The 19,336-nt window shown below is 37.4% G+C and overlaps 1 protein-coding gene across 1 annotated transcript in view; it reads right to left on the bottom strand.

The window, feature by feature from the left end:
* The window catches only part of LOC100452275 (golgin subfamily A member 6-like protein 22), a 122,924-nt gene that overhangs the window by 74,134 nt on the left and 29,454 nt on the right, over window positions 1–19,336 (bottom strand). Inside the window, exons 10-12 of the mRNA XM_063716273.1 lie at window positions 17,728–17,827; window positions 12,647–12,798; window positions 12,223–12,389 (exon numbers count right to left, since the gene is read on the bottom strand). Coding sequence (XP_063572343.1) covers window positions 12,223–12,389; window positions 12,647–12,798; window positions 17,728–17,827 — 419 coding nt within the window. The remainder of the gene's footprint in view (window positions 1–12,222; window positions 12,390–12,646; window positions 12,799–17,727; window positions 17,828–19,336) is intronic.

A 19,336-nucleotide genomic window follows, 5' to 3' on the forward strand; every position in this document is an offset into this window, starting at 1 on the left:
AAAAACACCTCATATGTGTCACCTGAAAGATGGAGAAAAGACCATTTGATAAATCTCATTATCTACCCACATTTTAAAAATTAACCTAGTAAATAGAAAAAGGAGGATACTTCCTTTTCATTATAAAAAGTAGACCTAATCTCAGGGTAACACACACACACACACACACACACACACACACTTGCACACACAACATATATAGATAACATGTATATATAAATTCCTCTAACTTAACAAATGAAACAAAGATTCTTATTGCACCGCTATTTAACACTCTTCTGAAAGTTGCAGCAAATGCATTTAAACGAAGGCAGGAAAAGCTATATTCAGAGAAGGGATTGTCTCCAAGAGAAAAATATACAGGTTAAAAAAACAGTATAGAAAGTATGATTTTTTAAATTAAAAAATGCTACTGAAGTGTATACTTTTAAAAATAGTTAAGATGGTAAACTTTATGCTGTTTTCTTACCACAATTTTTAAAAATATGCACATACATGGAGAGAAAAAGACTGATGGTTACCCCTATAGTAAGCAATAACTCTTATTTGGCGTATCTGCATTTTCAAAGTTGAGAATAAGTGACTTCTTTTTTTTTTTTGAGAAGGAGTTTCACTTTTGTCATCCAGGCTGGAGTGCAATGGCGCGGTCTCGGCTCATTGCAACCTCTGCCTCCCCCGGGTTCAAGCCATTCTCCTGCCTCAGCCTCCCGAGTAGCTGGGATTACAGGCACCCACCACCATGCCCAGCTAATTTTCTATTTCCAGTAGAGACGGGGTTTCACCATGTTGGCCAGGCTGGTCTTGAACTCCTGGCCTCAGGTGACCCACCCGCCTCCACCCCCCAAAGTGCTGGGATTACAGGCATGAGCCACGGCACCCAGCCTTATCTGCATTTTCAAATGCACCAATATTATGGCTTGCACTATACTGAAAGTTATCTTTTAAAAAGAACTTTAAAACGTTAACTCTATATAAAACTACATTAAAATAAAAAAATTTATAATAAAGAAATCAAACAAGAAAACGCAAATATACAAAACTGAAAATGAGAAAGATAAAGTTTACCAGATGGAAAGAATCAACTATTTTACGCATCGAGCCCAGTTAGTTTTACGAGTGAACTATTTCAAAACTTTTGAAGAAAAGGTAATTCTTACATCATATACAAATTTCTCAAGAGCAGCACTATACAATACAGTAACCACTAGCCACACATAGTTATTAAGCACTTGAAATATGGCTAGTGCAATTGATGGGTAAACTTTTAATGTTATTTGATTTCAATCTATTTAAATTTAAGTAAGTAAATGTACCTAGAGGCTACCAAATGGAGAGTGCAGCTTTAGAGGGTAGAAAAAATGAAAACTTCCCATTTTGGTATTATGATACCAAGAAAATAATGGCCATTTTAACTTATAATGCAAGAAAATTCTGGATAAAATGCAGTACATTGAACATAAAAGTGTTTGAAAAGAATATGCAATGATCGAGTGCTGTTTTGGGTTTTTTGTTGTTTTTTTTTTTTACCTAGGAATGCAAGGACGTCTTAATAATCAGGAAATTAAATATAATTCATGACATCAAATTACAGCAAGGAGAAAAACTCTATAACTTTGTGTTCAGATGCTAAGAATGCATCAGTAAAATTCAGTATCCATTCCTGATTATTTAAAAAAAAAAAATACTTTCCCAGCACGATAAATAAGAGATACCATGAATCAACAGGCATCAGCAAACCTGAAACTAAAACACCAGACGCATTCCCATTAAAGTCTGGAAGGAACTAGACAAAATAGCAACTGTAATTATTATTATGTACCATATTCTTATAAGCAATATGAAAATAAAAAGAAATATGACACATAACTATTAGGAAAAAAGATAATAAAATTATTATTATCTGTAAAAGAAAAGCCATTAAAATCAGTTGAAACTCTTAAAACTAAGAAATGACTATTAGGTTTTCACTCATTAAAACAGATTATCTCCAAATGGAAATGTTGATAATAAAGTACATTTAAAAGAAATTCACTAGTAAGTGAATTAAAAACATTATAGAAGTAACACAAAGTCTTAAGAGCCGAATACTACTAAGCTTTCCCTTGAAATAAATTAAATCAAATTTGCTAGTAAAAACCCTTCCATCTGACTCTTTTAAGATGCTTCCTGGCCAGGTGTGGTGGCTCACGCCTATAATCCCAGCACTTTGGGAGGCTGGGAAACAAAGGTTTCTGACGCCTAGATTACCCCACGTGACTAAGGATTCACACACACACACACACACACACACACACACACACACACAGATTATCGACACTGACTTCCTATCAACCTAGCAACCAACCATGGCAGAACTAAAACCAGTTCAGAAAAAGGCTAATTAATATTTATTATTTTCCTCATGCTGTGAAAAGAAGAATATCATGTTTCCTCTCAGAATATGTCCTTGAACTTTTAAAGATTTAACCATATGGAAGAGATCTAAAGGAGTATAAGAAAAGGCTAAAGATTTGGAATCCTAATTCAATTTCCCCTCACATTTTAATAGGAGCCTGTAGCAAACATTTGTTTTTAGAGATATTCTCAGCAGGGAAAAGAACAAAAGGCTATTGTGTGCTAAACATGGTGAGGTCTCTCTGGTCCCATCTATACCAACTTTATAAACATCAGGTTAGAATTAAATAACTTTAAACTTTAAATCAACTATTTCCAGACCACAAAATCTATTCTACACTTATCGGCACATATAAGTTCTCTAAGTGACTTATAGCTGAGTTCAAATGTGAAACCTGCACTTTTCAAGTGCCAATAAAATAACTTTGCTTTGGACTTTGACTGAATAATGCTGAATTGTCCAAGAATGCCATGTAATGTTTTCATTTCCTTTTCCAACAAAAATTTTCATCTGCACTTGATAAATTTACTGACTCCGTATCATTTATGATGAAAAGCATATGGGTACCAATCATATTGGTCTCCACTATTTTCCTATTACATAGGAATTACAACTTTTTAACAAAAGTAAAAAAGGTGAAGTTTACAGGTGTGCCCTTATCACTATGAACATCTCTTTATATGTGTCCTTTCATGAGTCTGTTAAAATGCAAAAAGAAACAAGAAATTATCTACGATTAGCAATGTGGTTGTTTTAAAACATATCCACAAATACTTTGACATGCCTTCCATCAAAAGGCAGAGTCAGTTCCCTCCCTTTGAACATGGGCCAGCTGCAGTGACTCACTTCTAATAAACAGAATGTGGCAGAAATGGGGCTGAAGGCTTTGAAGGCTAGGTCATAAAAGGTGATATACCTTCCTCCTGGCTCTCTCTGTTGGGTCGCTCACCTGTAAAACTTAGTCACCATGCTGTAAGGAAGCCAAGCAGCCATATGCAAAGGCCTTAGTTCTACTCCCAAATAAGGTTCCAGACAACAACCGGCATCAATCTCCAGACATGTGCTTGAAATAGCCTCCATATGACTTTAGTCCCCAGGCTTTGGGCCATCTCAAAAGACAGCACGTGGGGCCAGGCGTGGTGGCTCACACCTGTAATCCCAGCACTTTGAGAGGCCAAGGAGGGTGAATCACCTGAGGTCAAGAGTTTGAGAGCAGCCTGGCCAACATGGTGAAACCCTGTCTCTGCTAAAAATACAAAAGTTACCTGGGCATGGGTGGTGGGTGCCTGTAATCCCAGCTACTCGGGAGGCTGAAGCTGGAGAATCGCTTGAACCCAGGAGGCAGACGTTGCAGTGAGCCGAGATTGCTCCACTGCACTCCAGCCTGGGTGACAAGAGGGAAACTCTGTCTCAAAAAAAAAAAAAAAAAATAGACACCACATGGAAGAGATGAGCTATTCCCACCAAACTATGCCTGAATGGCAGATGCTTGAAAAAATAAGGACCATCTTTATTTTAAGTCACTAGGCTTTGAGTGTTTTATTATGCAACAACAGGTAATTGGAGCATATAGATTATTTCAGCCCAATGCAGCCATCTTATTCTTTCCATTTCAAAACTACCTGAGAAGACAAATCTGTTTCAAAGAAAAATAAAAAATGTGCTGCCATACCTGGTCACAGTCAACTCACCCTAGAAAGCCAAAAGCTGGAACCCCAGCATTTATCACCTGTAGCTGGCAGCTAGCCTTCTCTTGGGCAGTTTTCTTCTTACCCCTTAATATACCAGACTCTCTGGCCTCTTCTGTCCTGTCTTAAACTTACTCCTAGCTTTGAAAAGTTGCTTTTATTAAACACCCTGGCTTATGAGACTGCTGCTACTGCTAACATATGCTACATATTTTTAATCAAGGAACAAGTAAAATTTGCCTGAAAAGGTAATTCTATGACTTTGAGGCAGGTAACCGTTCAAGATGTTTTAATGAAGCCATTAAAATGGGTTATCAATCAACCCAAATAATCATATCAAAACATTTACTCTTCCTCCTAATAAACACTAGGGAGGGAAATATCCTAATTACTCAAATAAGGTTTTTCTTTAAGAAAAACAGCCTAAGTGTTAAAAGCTAGAAGCGATCTTGAAGATAATCTAGTTTAGAACTTTTTTTAAGCCACTGGGAAACTGACAAAATCCAGGGAAGATCTTCACGACATGAGTAAAAAATGTCTAACTCACTCCATCTCCACCTAGGATGTCAACCTGCCATCATATAATGACAATTTGAAACTTCAAGTCTGTTTGTATTTTACCAAAAAAATTACAAATACAATTTTGTTAGTATTTTATAGCTACAGCAATAAAATGTACTCCATGCAATGTTATTTAATGCTTTATCTTTAAACTTTAGGATATATGACAAATCCCGGTTAGGATAAATAAAAGTATCCCTGGGAATCCACAGTCTTCTCATAAAAAATTAAAAGTGGCTGTTCTATTTCTATCATAAGAAGTATTAGTAATCATTGCTCTAGTCCAAATCATTTGGGAAAACAAGCCCAGCAAGGTTACATAACTGGCCTGAGGCCATATAACTAGTGAGTGGCAAAACTATGGCCAGAATTTTGGTATACTCATGCTTTCCAGTCAGGCAGGGGACTCAATCAGATTTCAATTAATAAAAGAAAAACAATTACTATATGTTTCAATTCAAAAAGCCCCATCAAAGTGGCTGGCTGCATTCCAATTCCTTCAATGTTACACTCAAAATCCTTCTGGTGGACTATCTTTCTCTTTAATGTAAAGAAAACAGAACCTTAATGGAGGCACCTCAGGCATCACCAGGTGAATGGAAGGCGAATGCAGCTGAGTGTGGACTGGCTATTCAAAAGCCATTCACAACCCCAATGTCTTTTGCCTTAACTACAGAGGCTGGAAGAGTAAAACACTCAATCCCAGGCCTCCCCGGCAGCTAGGAGTAGACATACGACAAAATTACAAAAATGAGAATATATACAGAAGTCACTAGAGAGGCATTTCTTTCCAAATAAAAACATTAATCCTGTTAGAAGGTCTTGACCCTTGTGCTCTCTTCCTGCGAGGAATGTGGGTATGCTTCTCAGAGATATAAGGCCATCTTGCTTCTATGGGGACAAAAGCCACATGCTGAGCCAGTGGCTCCCTGATGACACCGAAGAGTCATGACACCAGCCCTGGACTGTCCACCCTTGGGCTTTCTACTGAGTGAAGTTTAAGACTATGCAGTTGGTTTTCTGGTTACTTGCAGCTAAATACAATCCTAACTCTTATAGGAAATAAATCTGGCTTTTCCTCTTCTATCCAAACAAAGTGGTTGTCAATCTGGCTTAGTCTTATATAAGTTAATTTGGTAAACAAAGATTTAGTCACCTTCATCCTTACCCCATGTTATGCTACCATCTCACTTTTTTAAAAGGTCAATAAAAGAAGTCAAGGTATACCTCTTCTCCAAGAATAAATGAAAAATTTTAGCTTATAGTAAGTTTGTCTCCCTGTACCATATGGCAGAGCTGAGGCTGCCTTGGGAAGTAGAAGAGAGAGAAGTCGTTTCTCTCCTTATACACCACTTAACCTCAGTCCTGGACAGTATCTAGAAATTCAGCAACAGAAAGAAAAAAGAAAACCAGAAACTAATGTATCCCTCATTCTCATCATGTACTAGGGAAACAACACAAACACCATGCCTTAATTACAGAAGATCGTATAAAAACCATTCACTCAGCAGAATACCTTTTCTTTCCCTTGAGCATCATGCTGGAGATCTTATACTTCATGTTCCATTTAATTTGAGCAATACAGTAATCTCAACGAAGGCTTATGAACAAAAGTAGGGTGTGTTCCATTCTTCCAATGTCCTTTCTGATAAAGTTGGCTGTGGCAGCTTAATAAGGTGTATCAATTGTTAAGGTTAAATGGCATTTTCCAAAGGGATGGAAGAAAATAGGTAACACTGATGAGAAGCTAAGCATTCTATAAATTTCATGCCAAAAAATTAAATAAAGAAAAGAATATATCTCTGTAGGTGAACGGCAACATGCTTTGGCAAATTTCTTGGATTCAAGTCTATAAAATCCAGACAAACCATTAGCTATTCTGGACCAACAGACTAGACCTTTTTTAAAAAAGTTAAACCTTTTTCTAAAAAGCGGAGAATTCCCAAACCAAGCAATCACTCAATAAATAGCTCTATAGCTGACAATGACCCTAAGGTTCAGAATCTAACAGTACAACGGGATACAGTATTCTATAATATACTCTGGATGCAAGAGAAATTTCTTAATCTGAGTCTTTAAGGTTGCACTAAGAAACTAAAAAAGTGAATTCTGCAAATGAGGGGCAGAAGTCAAACAAGTGATAACACTAAGGAGATGAAGAATAATATTTACAGATATAAACTGACAATCAACTAATCTTAGCAAAGCAATACTCAAAGGATAAAAGCATGGGAAAAAAGCAATGAGTTTAAATAGACCTTTACATCAGAATAGTTTCCAACAATTTAGAATCTAATCTGTAGAACCAGAAATGCCTTAGTCATCTAGATTGACTTTATGTGGGCATGAATTTCCCCTCTCACTCTGAAATAAATGGAACTCCAGCTTAGGCTAGAGCATTTACAAGTTACTTAAGCAATACATTTTAAAAACAGAACTACTATAATTCACAGCAAGTAACTGATCTCCATGTTAGTTGCTCAAACGCACAAATGCACTAAGTTAAAGATACCAGAAAAAAAAAAAACTATCAATCTAAAGAATAAAGTTATTCCCTTCAAAAATTTCACTAAATTTTCAGTGACATGTTAGATAATCTCCTAGAATGGAGTAAGGATACAATAAACAGCATCACCCTATCTAGCACATTTCCTGGAGGTACCTCCTCTAGATATTCCAATTCTCTTCCCATCAGAAGATACAGTTTTCCAGAGCACGGTATGCCACGTGGGGGACTTGGAGGAGGTCATCTGGTGGAGCTGAGAAGCCTCATGGTACCTGGGCAAAGAAAAATGATTGAAGACAAGTTAGGAGGCATTTGGAAGCATTAATTGGTATTTGTAAAGTTATTTCTATTCATCAGTAAGATATGGTATAGCAACATTTCATGTAAACCTGAAATATGAACATTTGAAATGGTGTGATAAAATATGTCTCACTTTATGAATAAAATTTGAAATACTGAAACTGCTCAAATACTAAAAAATTGTCTAGATTCTCATTTAATCATAAGCTTTATGGCTAAGTAACATAAATTCTGTTGTGACCTGGTATTGTCACTTTGGCTGATTCCCACAGCCCCTGGTTATTTATGTGAACCATGTCATACACCAGTTCTGGTGACTACTGTGCTATTACTTGAACACTCATTATTACTATGATCATTTAAAGTTGTTTTACTCTTATTATAATGTTCTTCAAGTATTCAACAAGGGCTGGTGCTAGTGCCAAGTAACACATAAAAATAACTTTGGAAGGGTAGTTAGAGATGATAAAAATGACAAAAAAAAGGCCAAACTGCTATTATATGCTATATTGTTCATATGGAAGAGCATGCTGTGATATATTAGGAACACTAATGAGAGGACAGAGTACATTTACAGCAAAAATATACAAGTAAAAGTATATTAGATTTATTAGCTCCCCATACATCATATTTATTCTTATGGAAATATTGTCTCAAATGATTCAAATTTTGCATTGTGTGAAGTCTTCAGAAATATATCCACCATATAAATGCAAGTATCCAGAAAGCATTTCAATTAACCAACCAGCCTATCTTTGGTGCTCTTAGGCCTGGGGTGCTGCCCTAATGCTATGAAGAGAAAAAATGGCTGAGATACAACATAAACAAAGATGATTAACATCACAAGCATAGGGTGACCAACAAAAAGGTAGTATAGGCAAGTAAATTCATAAAGGTTCAGAGGATGGAGAGGCCCCTGTGCTAGGGTAGACTCTAGAAACTTCATGAAAATGATGACCTTTCAGGCACATGTTACATCTAAATGTGTTCTGATACAATGACAACTCTCAAAGTAGCTCTAACGATGGGATGGAGAGATAGAAAAATTATAAGCACTGAATAGAAAGAAATGGAATTATCTACACAATATGACCATCCACTTAAAACAAGCTACAGATAAATCATAATTAGTAAGACAGCTTAGCAAGGTGGCAAAAATGCAAGATCAATATACAAAGGTAATTACACTTCTATAATTAGTAATAGAAAATGCATAAATAAATAGCAATAAATAGAAAATATGTATATTTAAAACGATTTTTAGAATAGCAACAAAATATAAGATAGTGGGTAATAAATCTAACAACAATGATCAAAACTCTTTATAAATAAAACTATAAAACTTCATGAAAGACATTTAAAATGACCTAAATCGATAAATAAACCTAATACATTCATGGATGGAAAGATGCTGTATTATAAAATGTTGATTCACGCCAAATAGGTGTATGGACATAAAGTAATTCCAATCGAAGCCTCAACAGGGCTTTTCATAGAAGCTGACAAGCTGACCATAAACTTGATATATAGGAGCAAATAGGAACAAACGAGACACTAACAAAGAAAAACACAGTAAAGGGATTTGGTCTTTTTGATGTCAAAACATTGAAAAATGAAGACAGCACTGAACAGAGACAGTTAGAGACAAACAGAAAAAATAAAATTAGTCCAGAAACAGATCTATGTACATAGGTAATAATCTGATTTCTGACAGAGTGGACAAAGCAAATTAGTGGATAAAGATGGACTATTCACTAATGTTGGAACAGCTGGACAGTTATATGAGGAAAAAATGAACTTGGATCCCTTCTTCACAAACATTCAATCAAATATTTATACATGAAAGGTAAAATATTAAACTTTAGAAGGAAACATGAGAGAAAGTTTTGTGACTTCAATATAGACTTAGTTTCAATTTTCTTAAGATAAAAAAAGCAAAATCCATAAAATAATGATAATTCGACTATATTTAAATTAAGAACTTCTGCCTATTAAAAGGTACCAAATGGAAAGTAAAAATAAGTTTTACACTGGAGAAGAAATTTGCAAAATTCAAAACTGACAAGGAATTAGTATCCAGAATATACAAAGGACATCTGAAAAGCAGTATTTAAAACAATAAAGAAGCATAACAGAAAAACAGGGAAATGACTCCAAGAACTATTAATATCTTCACACGAGAACACAAGATTGATCAATAAATGTATTAAAAGAATAATAAGAAAAATGTAAACTAAAACTGCAAAACACCATATCATACCCATCAGACTGGCACAAATCAAAAGCCTAACAAAATCAAATTTTGGTGAGCATGTGGAACAACTGTAACTGTTAAACACTCCTATTGGGAGTGTAAATTACAACTACTTTGGAAAATAAATTGGAATTATCTTGTTAACCAGAAGATTACCAAGGCAACTCCACTATAGGTATATTCCCTAGAATTTCTTGTAAATGTGCATAAGGAGATATATACAAAAATAATCAAGGTAGCATTGCTTAGATTTGGAAAAAAAAACACGAAAACAGCAAATATATAGTGACCAAAAAATTGTATAAATAAAATGTACATTTAAGTAAAGGAATCCTATGTCACACTGAACAATAAATGAGCTACGGGAGTAGGCATTAACATAGATTAATCTCACAATGTTAAGTTAAAAAAAGGCAAGTTGTAGAATAACTACAGTAAAATTCCATTTATACAAAGTTTCAAAAGCATGCAAATGTGACAATATTCTTTAGAAATACATACACAGGTTGTAAAACTACAAAGAAAAGCAAGAGAAGGATGTGGCAGACAGACTAAAGGTGCCCCTCCCATGATGCCTGCTTCCCAGTGTTCACACCTTTGTTTAGAAACCTCCTTCCCGAGTGTGAGTGGGACCTGTGACTTGCTGCTTCTAACAAACAGAATACGGCAAAGGTGATGAGATGTCACACTGTGATTCTATACCATCATACAGGACTCTGTCTTGCTAGGAGACTCCTTCTACTCTCTTGTATGGCTTGATGAAGACGGCCTCCAAGTTGGGAAGGTCCACATGACAAGAAACTGTAGGTGGCCTCCAGCAGCTGAGGGCAGCCAATGGCCAGAAAAAATCTGGGACCCTCAGTACTACAGGTTCAAATATATGAATTCTGACAACAACCTTTATGAGCTTGGAAGCAGGTTCTTCATCAGTCAGTCCTCCAGATGAGAACGCACCCTGGCCAACATTCTGACTGTGGCTTTGTGAGACGCTAAGGAGAAGATGCGGCTAAGCCATGTCTGGTTTTCTAACCCACAGAAACTGTGAGATGACAAAATGTGTAATGTTTCAAGCTGCTACATTTGTTGTAATCTGTAATATGCAGTAACAGAAAACTAACACAAAAGATGAACACAAATTCTGGGTAGAGGTTACTTTGAGGGTAGGTCTGAAATATTTCAGGTTTTTTTTTAAGCAGTTGGAATTAGGTTTTATGTTGCTCTGATTACTGAAATAAGAAGCCATTTGAGCTGTCAATGTATTGTATCATTCCTGCTTAAGACATGAGACACATAAGCAACTGATTTCAACTTGTAGCAAAGACACATTATGCAGAGATAAACTGGATTGTTCATGGAATCTGTAATGCCAAATAAATCAATGTTTCACTAAATAACAATTTCTTGCTCATTTACCTTCACAAAAAAGAAAAAAATTAACTGATACTTGACCCTTACTGATAAACAGCAAACTATCAATTATGTCCAAGCCAAGATAATCATAGATGAGTTTCCATATATATTATATCACTTTCAGACTCCCATAAAATATAACCCTATACACACCAAGTGCTGTGATCTTTCTTGCTAAATTAGAACATGCCATAGCTCAACAAGGACTGCTTCACTGCCACGCAGCACTGCACTCTCCAAGGATTAAACTGCTAAAACTCATGGAATAAGCATTCAAGGCAAAGAAAAACTGATGGCAGAGACTTACTTCAACTGCTACCTCCTTCTCTCTCACTTGTAGCCAAGTACCACAGCTTCCCTGGTTTATCTACAGACAGGCTGCTTCCTGCACAGAGAGGAGCATGTGTTTTTGTGCTCATGACGCTCCACCGTGCCAGCTGACAATTTCCTAGCTTACTGCTTTGTGCTGATCCAGACTGGCTACTTGGACCTCTGGCACTGTCTTCATCCTATGACTTCTATTATGTAATTATGATATAATTACAATGTATATATCTCGCTCACTTCCAAAAATGTTCTGAGACATCTCTAGCCTGTGATCTCTGTTTTGCCCCTTGGCTCAGGCATGTTTAGCTGCTGCCTGTTCACCTACTTACAGAGCCTCCTGTCCAGACTCAGGGTCTGTGTGCCATGCAACTCCTGCCTATCCCCTGCTCACTGCCCACACCTTTGGCCTAAGCCAGCTAGTTTTTGGATCTTCCTGTTTCTCAAAGATCAGCCATTGCCCTGGCTCCAGCATGACATCTGCTCTTATCAGTTCTTTTCTCTAACCACAAGGTGACTCTTGCCTAGAAGAGAAAAGCCTTATAATTAAATAAGGCCTAAAAATTTGGTCCACATATTGATTTGGTTTCCTAAATGCTACTAATTGAGACATATATGACAAACGTTATCAAAGCAACACAAAAGGAGATACACAGTCACTCAACTGTGCCTTTCCAGAGACAAGCTAAATCTACCAATAAGATAATCACCAGTCCCAACAAAATGTGAAAAGATATCAGACCCTCGAGAAACAATATATAAATATTTTACTTTCAATCCTTACCCTTCGTAAAAACTCAAGAAGACTGTATTTGGGCCCCAAGACAAAAATTTTCTTCCCTCTTCGAGCCACACCACTGAACACCCGAGCAAATGCAATAAAAGACTCTTGGTTGTTTTCTTCCTGGAGCACAGGTTTAGGGGTCATACTTTCCACCTGTTGCTTGTCACCTGACAGAAACAAAAAGATAATTAGTGCCAAGAATGCCCTCTTAATTCAAGAACTGTCTGGAAACACAGAAGGAAGAGCGAATATGATATATTTGGTCTAGTTTCAGAAAAAAAAAGAAAACAAAACACCAAGAATGAAAAGAATATTGATAAAAATATGATTAAAGCTTAAAAAGCTCAAGAACTAAAGGATGAGTGTCCCAAGTTAAGCAAAAAGGCAAACACTTTGCAACAGAGCCTACTTAGGAAAGCTATACCTCTTGGCTCCTCTCCTTTTGGACATGTTTCAAGGGCACTCCCATCTTGGGTGGGCTCCAAGGGTGCCTGTCCCTGCGCTGCTGCAAGCTTCTCTGCATGCCTTTGTCTTGCACGTTCACGTCTCTGAGCAATTTCTTCTTGAGTGAGAGGCCTACAGGATATCACAAATATGTTGTCATCTCTCAGTTTATCCAAGTAGGGAAACAGCAAGTATTGATGTGGCTGGGTAAGATGAAGATTGGTCCCAGCTCCATTCCAGGCAGTTTTCTCCAAGTCCTCTCCCTGTCTGTAGCAATAGGAGAGGGCCTATCAGCCTCTCTCTAATAATGCTGTGTCCCAACTATTCTGAACTTATGAACTGACATGCAAGAGCCCAAGCCCCCATCTGGAGCAATGTACTATAGTATGGAACCTTTCTCAGATACCTATATTCCTTCTGGAAACGGCAAAGAACAGCAAGAAGGAAGGGAAAGAGTGACAGATATCAGGGTTTGGAACAACCCTGGAAGGGAAACAAGCATAAGGCCTCAATAACGGGTTCAAGAGGAAGGGTTCAAGGTCAGGATGAGTACTGGCAATTCATCAGGACTAGAAGGTCAAACTGAAATGATCAGCCCTTGTTAGACCCAAGAAGCACCATCGCAGAAAAGGCAGTGCGTGGGTGCGTATGTGTGGTTTTCCCTGGAGGTAAGAATGAGAAGGGGTGGGGGAGGTAATTAAGTTCTTTTTCCTAAAGAACTACCCTCATGTCTGTCAGGACACAGAGAAGGTATTTAGAGTTTTAATACTAAAAAGATGTTGACAAAAGGGGAGCACTAAGTCGAATACAAATTCTGTTTGGCAGTTTGGGTTTGGAAGGTAGAAACCAGGCAGGTAGACTGTTTCCTAGGACTTGGCTCCCTTCCCACGTAGGGGTCCTTATGAACCTACCTGCATGCTCAACCCCAACACATGAACAAGACCAATCCCTGCCCAAGGCTGATAGAATAACAGCATCCTTTGCCCTATACTCCGGGACTGAGCATCAAAGCACTCAGGCTAGTCCTCTGGTCCTAACTTTATGCTCCAGCTCTGGAAGCTGGACAACTCTTCCTGGTCCCAACACTTTGTGCCTCTCTCCTGTGTTGTCCATCACCTTTAACATTATGATTCCTGCTTTATTTCCCAATCTCAGACTTCACACCTAACTGATAACCTTCATCCCCACCTTGCCATGCCATATTCCCCTCCTCTCTCTGTAAGCACTGGAAGCCATGCAGGTAGCCATTCTGCCTACTTGTCTTGTGCCTACTGGCCACAGACCCTTAGGGCTCCTGATGCAAAGTGGCCTAACTCCTTCTACCTTTCTGTTTCATGTAAGCTAACCTGGAAGGTAACTGCTTAAATCATTGACTGTCCACTGCTATATTCTTCAGATATCTGCCTGCTAGACAAGACTTCTCTAGTCCTAGTGTCCAGGACTAGACACTACTTCTGCCTTCCTTAGCACCTGTCCCTCAAAAGCAATGAGTTCAGTTCCAAGAGTAGGCCCTTCCACTCACACCCACTCTGCTGCAGGTCACTAGGCTGTGCAATAGAATACAAAAATATGAGAAACAATCCTTGAGCCTAGCTTGGTCAGGTGTCTCATCAGGCAATCAAAATTGCTGGCACTAGGGGGCCACACTACCACTGCAAGAGACAAGCTCCTCATTATAGGAAGCTCTAAATGTCAGGACTTTCAAATACAGAATGAACTCTGCTTCCTCACAATTTCTAGCCATGGCCGCAGTTCTCTCCTCCGGAGCAACATCTAACAAACCTACTTCCCTCCCCTTTCCTTTCAATCACCAGCATTCATGCCTTCCCCGCCTCCCTTCTTTTCCCCAGGCTGAGCACTCTAGCTGTTCCTTCAACCAATCCTTTGACAACTTTGTTTCTAGACTTTTGCTAAAAACTTATATGAATATCTGAAAAGTGTGAATTAAAATATAAATGCAGAATACATTTTTATTATTAGAGTAGGAAGGAAAAAATACCAGAGGTACCTGCTAGCATCTAAAGAGAAACGGTCTCTTCCAACGGGTTTATCACGATGATCCAGAGACTGTGTTAATCACTTTACATATATTATAGCACATAATTTATCACAACAATTAAATGAAGTAGATATCATACTCCTATTTTACATATAAGAAAAGGGAGACTTTGAAAACTTAAGTAACTAGACCCAACATCACACAGATATTAAATGGAGGAGCCATAATTCAAATCCAGATCTGTATGGCTCTAAAGTCTATGCTCATTATCACCAGGTTATGTCTTTCCTCCAGGAGGAATTAAAGATGATAACATCATCTTACGTAAATGTGATTTCACTTTAGTTTTAGTGAAAAAAGAAGTGTATTTGTTCATCTTGCAGATTAAATCCTCATCTGCCTAAGTTCATGAAGTGATCTGGAATAATCAGCATGTACAGTCATTAAGTAAGCATCAACTGTATAGATGCTTGCTGTCTATCTATGTATCTATCCATCCATCCAGTTAACAACTACTGTGTGCCACACATTGCTGTGGGCACTGGGAATGATGGTAGAGGGGAACAAAGCAGATAGTAATCAGCAAGGATGTGTAAAAAGTACCCACTGTGTATCCAGTATTTGTTGAGAACAAATAAATTTAATTACAAGAAAATGGGGCCCTACTAGTGAGGAAACAGCTGTGAGCATTAAGTTACTTAGGCCACAGTTAAACTAACCATGGATGTTACTTCCTGAAGGGACAATAGTCACTAATACTGAGATGAAGGAGACCAGAGGTGAGAATGTTGACCGAAGATTCAAATGTCAGGTTGGAAGATGAATTTGAAGAAGCAAAGAAAAGAGGCAAGAACATAAGAACAAAGGAGAAAGTCCTGTAACAGTCCCACACTTCATTTACAACCACAGCGGCATTGTTGAGCAGTGAGTAAAGGTCAGTGTCTTCATTAAGTTAGGGAAAAATTTTTTAGGGTTTGTGGGTGCCGAATCCTGTTTCCTGCCTTACTTTTCTCCCTGGCACATATCACTAATACATTGTACTCTATACTAAAGGAAAATAATACTCTGCTATTCCTGGCTTGTATATCTAATACAATGGAGATGAAAATGCTATCAAACCAACTTTCAATGATACATTTCCCCACATTTTACAAATAAAACTTAAATGAAAAAAAATCAGCTAGAAGATAGAAAAGAACAAACTAATGATGATGACCTTACCCAGGTATACCTGAAAACACTATATTATTACGTAACAATTGTTGAACCTGATATACTGGTTAAAAACCAATGACAAAAATAAAATCAGTAAAGAAACTTCATGGAATAGAATGGATTGCACTATCAGAAATATACTAAAATCCGAAAAGCATATGATGAATTATTAAGAAAAACATTCACAGAAAATGTAATTAATAGGAGAGGCATACTGATACTATCATTCATCAGCAAAAAAATGAAGGATGGGTAGAGGTAGGAATTTTAAATGATATAAATACATGTATTTCAAATCTTAACAGCAAGTTTTCCAATTCTCTGATATTCCCTATGATTCTACCAGAATCTCTCAGATACTCCCAATGGCCAAAAAATATCCAATATCCTAAAACTGTGACTACAAGAAATTGTTACTACATGTAGCACTGAAATATTATCTGGGAGTAGCCTAGATACATAATTAGACATGCATTCCTTCCATTATTCACTCATTTACTTACTCATTTAGCCACTCATTCAACCATTCACTGACCTGTTATTCCCCCATTCGGATATTCACTCATTCATTCTTCATTTACTCACCCATCTATTCCTTTACTTATCCCCAGGGCAAAAATTATTGAATACACCTATGTCCAAATCACTAGGGAAGTACTAAAAAACAACACATAACCTTTCTCCTGAAGGACAAACAGAATTTTATCAGAGAAAAAGAAGCCTTCTCAGATGGAGGAACAGCACAAGTAAAGATATGACATTTGTTCGACACTAGTATATTAGAGAAACAGAAATAAAAATCTAGTCAAAACATGGTTTGGGGTCAGGTCATGGTGGTTCTGAAATGCCACTAAGACATGTCAAGTTTATTTCACAGGCTGATGATCTGACCTTCAGTCACTCACATATTATTTTCATGATTTCTGCTATATCTGCATATGATTTATTTAATACTTATTTAAATGCACAAACACTTTTAACTCAATAAAACTTCAAAATCTCATCACTGTAAAAGCTTTATCACTTGACATACACAGGCAATACACACAAATACACATTAAAATAAATATGACAACTAATTAAATTAAAACTTATTTCCCTAAGTACCACTGAAATCATCGCCAACCCTTTACACTTGAATCAAAACTGCTCAAGGCAGTGAGAATCATTAAGGGTTTTTGAGCAAGAGACATATCTTCATAGCTGAGTCTTATAAACATCACTCTAAAGAAAGAATGGCAAGTGGATCAGTGGAACTTTTAAAGATGGGGCAGGAGAACCAGCTAGCAGGTTGCTGCAACAATATCCACAAGAGATGATCAGAATCTAAACTAGTGGGGAAAGCAGCAGAGACAGAAGGAGGGGAACACACATAAAAAACAGGAAATGTAGAAGAGACAGATTCCCCAAGACTCTGGAACTTGAGAAATATCCCTCTCCTACACCCACCACACCCGTGCACACATAATACACGCAGGGAAGCAGAGATCCTCATACATTCATAATTACTGAGGTAGAATTAGATGAGACAAGGCAGGCTTAGATTAGAACTCGCCTGACATGTTCAATAAAAGTTAACTGTTGCTACTACTACTAACACCACTCTTCAAACTTACATCACTTCAATTCAATATCCCAGAGCTGATTTCAACAGCTTTCTCCTACAGAGGTATCACAAAAGGATATACTACTGTACAAATTGTATGTTACCCTGGGGGTTGGCTTGATATGAATTCTGGGTTGACGAGGAAAAGCATTATCCGTGTCCCCCCTACCCACAGCCCAACTGCATTCCACCAAACATGCACCATATTCCTAGCCCAGCCCAACTTTCCCCTTTCCCTTACCTTGGCTTATTCTGAGGCAAGGCCTTAGCATCAACCGCAAACATTTTGGAAACAAATATAATAACTGGAGCAGTGTCCTCACTTCCACATTTCATAAAAGCTAAACAAATAGGAAGTAAAAATGTCACTATTTTTCCCATTATTAAAAAAAACAGATTTTTCTGGAAAACAATTAAAATGTTTAGAACATGGCATCATCGAAATACACCAGAAGTCCATAACTTTTTCCAACTATGATAAAAATTTTAATTAGAAAGGGGTAAGATTGCTAGGAAAGAATAGCAGAGCAAGAGCAAACAGAGTTGGCAGAAATAAGGAAAGAAAAGCAAGCAAATTTGACGGGGTGAGGGATCTCACAGGAAAGCTAAAGCTATGCAATGAGGTTAACCAACTACCATAAGCACTAATACATTTTTCACTATCAAGTACAGAAAAGACCGAATTGAGGAATGTTACCAAAGGCCAACAATCAACAAGGTAGCTTGTTATCAAGATATATAAAAATTAATAGCTTTTCCAACCCCCCACAATAACAAGTTAGAAAATAAAATGGACAAAAATACTGTATTATGATATTAACAAATTCTTAGAAATAAATTAAAATTCAATACTATTAAAATGCCAATTATCCCTAAATACATAAATTTTAACACAATTTCATATTAACATATGAACATTTTCCTTAACCTATATTGGAGGTAAAAAACCACTGATTAATGAAATTTTTTAAAACAACTCCATCACCTCACATTAAAATAATTTGTATACAAAGAATTCAACAGTAAAATTTAAAGAAGAAAAAAGAAAACCACAGGAAGCAAGAATCAAACATCTATCAGAAGTCTTGCCAGTGGAAGCTTTGAATGAGGAACAGAATGACATGCCCTGACTTATATTTTAAGAAGATCACTCTATTTTGTCTGCAATAATGATAAAACACTAACCGGAATCAAGAAGCAGGGATACTGGCTGTTTTTTGTTGTTGTTGTCGCTGTTTGTTTGTTTTTTGAGACAGTCTCACTCTGTCACCCAGGCTGGAGTGCAATGGCGTGATCTGGGCTCACTGCAACCTCCACCTCCCAGATTCAAGTGATTCTCCTGCCTCAGCCACCGGAGTAGCTGGGACTACAAGCGCATACCACCACACCCAGCTAATTTTTGTATTTTTAGTAGAGTCGGGGTATCACCATGTTGGCCAGGATGGTCTCGAGCTCTTGACCTCATGATCCACTGGCCTCAGCCTCCCAAAGTGCTGGCATTACAGGTATGGACCACTGTACCCAGCCTGGCCGGGATACTAGCTGTTAAACAATTAAAATAACCAGGTGAGAGATGGTGGTTTCTTGGCCCAAGGAGGCAGAAGTGAAAATATTGGGAAATAGTTGAATTCTGTATTTAAGAGGAAGAATAAAAAGGATTTGGTGATGAACTGGATGTTGGAGTGTGAGATAAATATAAGGGCCATAGATGACTCCAAGGTTTTTGGACTGAGTAAATGAAAAGATTGAGGTGCCCCTAACTGAGATGGAAATGACTAGGTGAGCAGGCTTGGGGATAAGATAAAAAGCCCAGTTTGGGATATGTTCAGTTGAGATGCTTCTTAGACAAC

Source organism: Pongo abelii, chromosome 16 (assembly GCF_028885655.2).
Source record: "Pongo abelii isolate AG06213 chromosome 16, NHGRI_mPonAbe1-v2.0_pri, whole genome shotgun sequence".
In the NCBI taxonomy this organism is placed as follows: Eukaryota; Metazoa; Chordata; class Mammalia; order Primates; family Hominidae; genus Pongo; species Pongo abelii.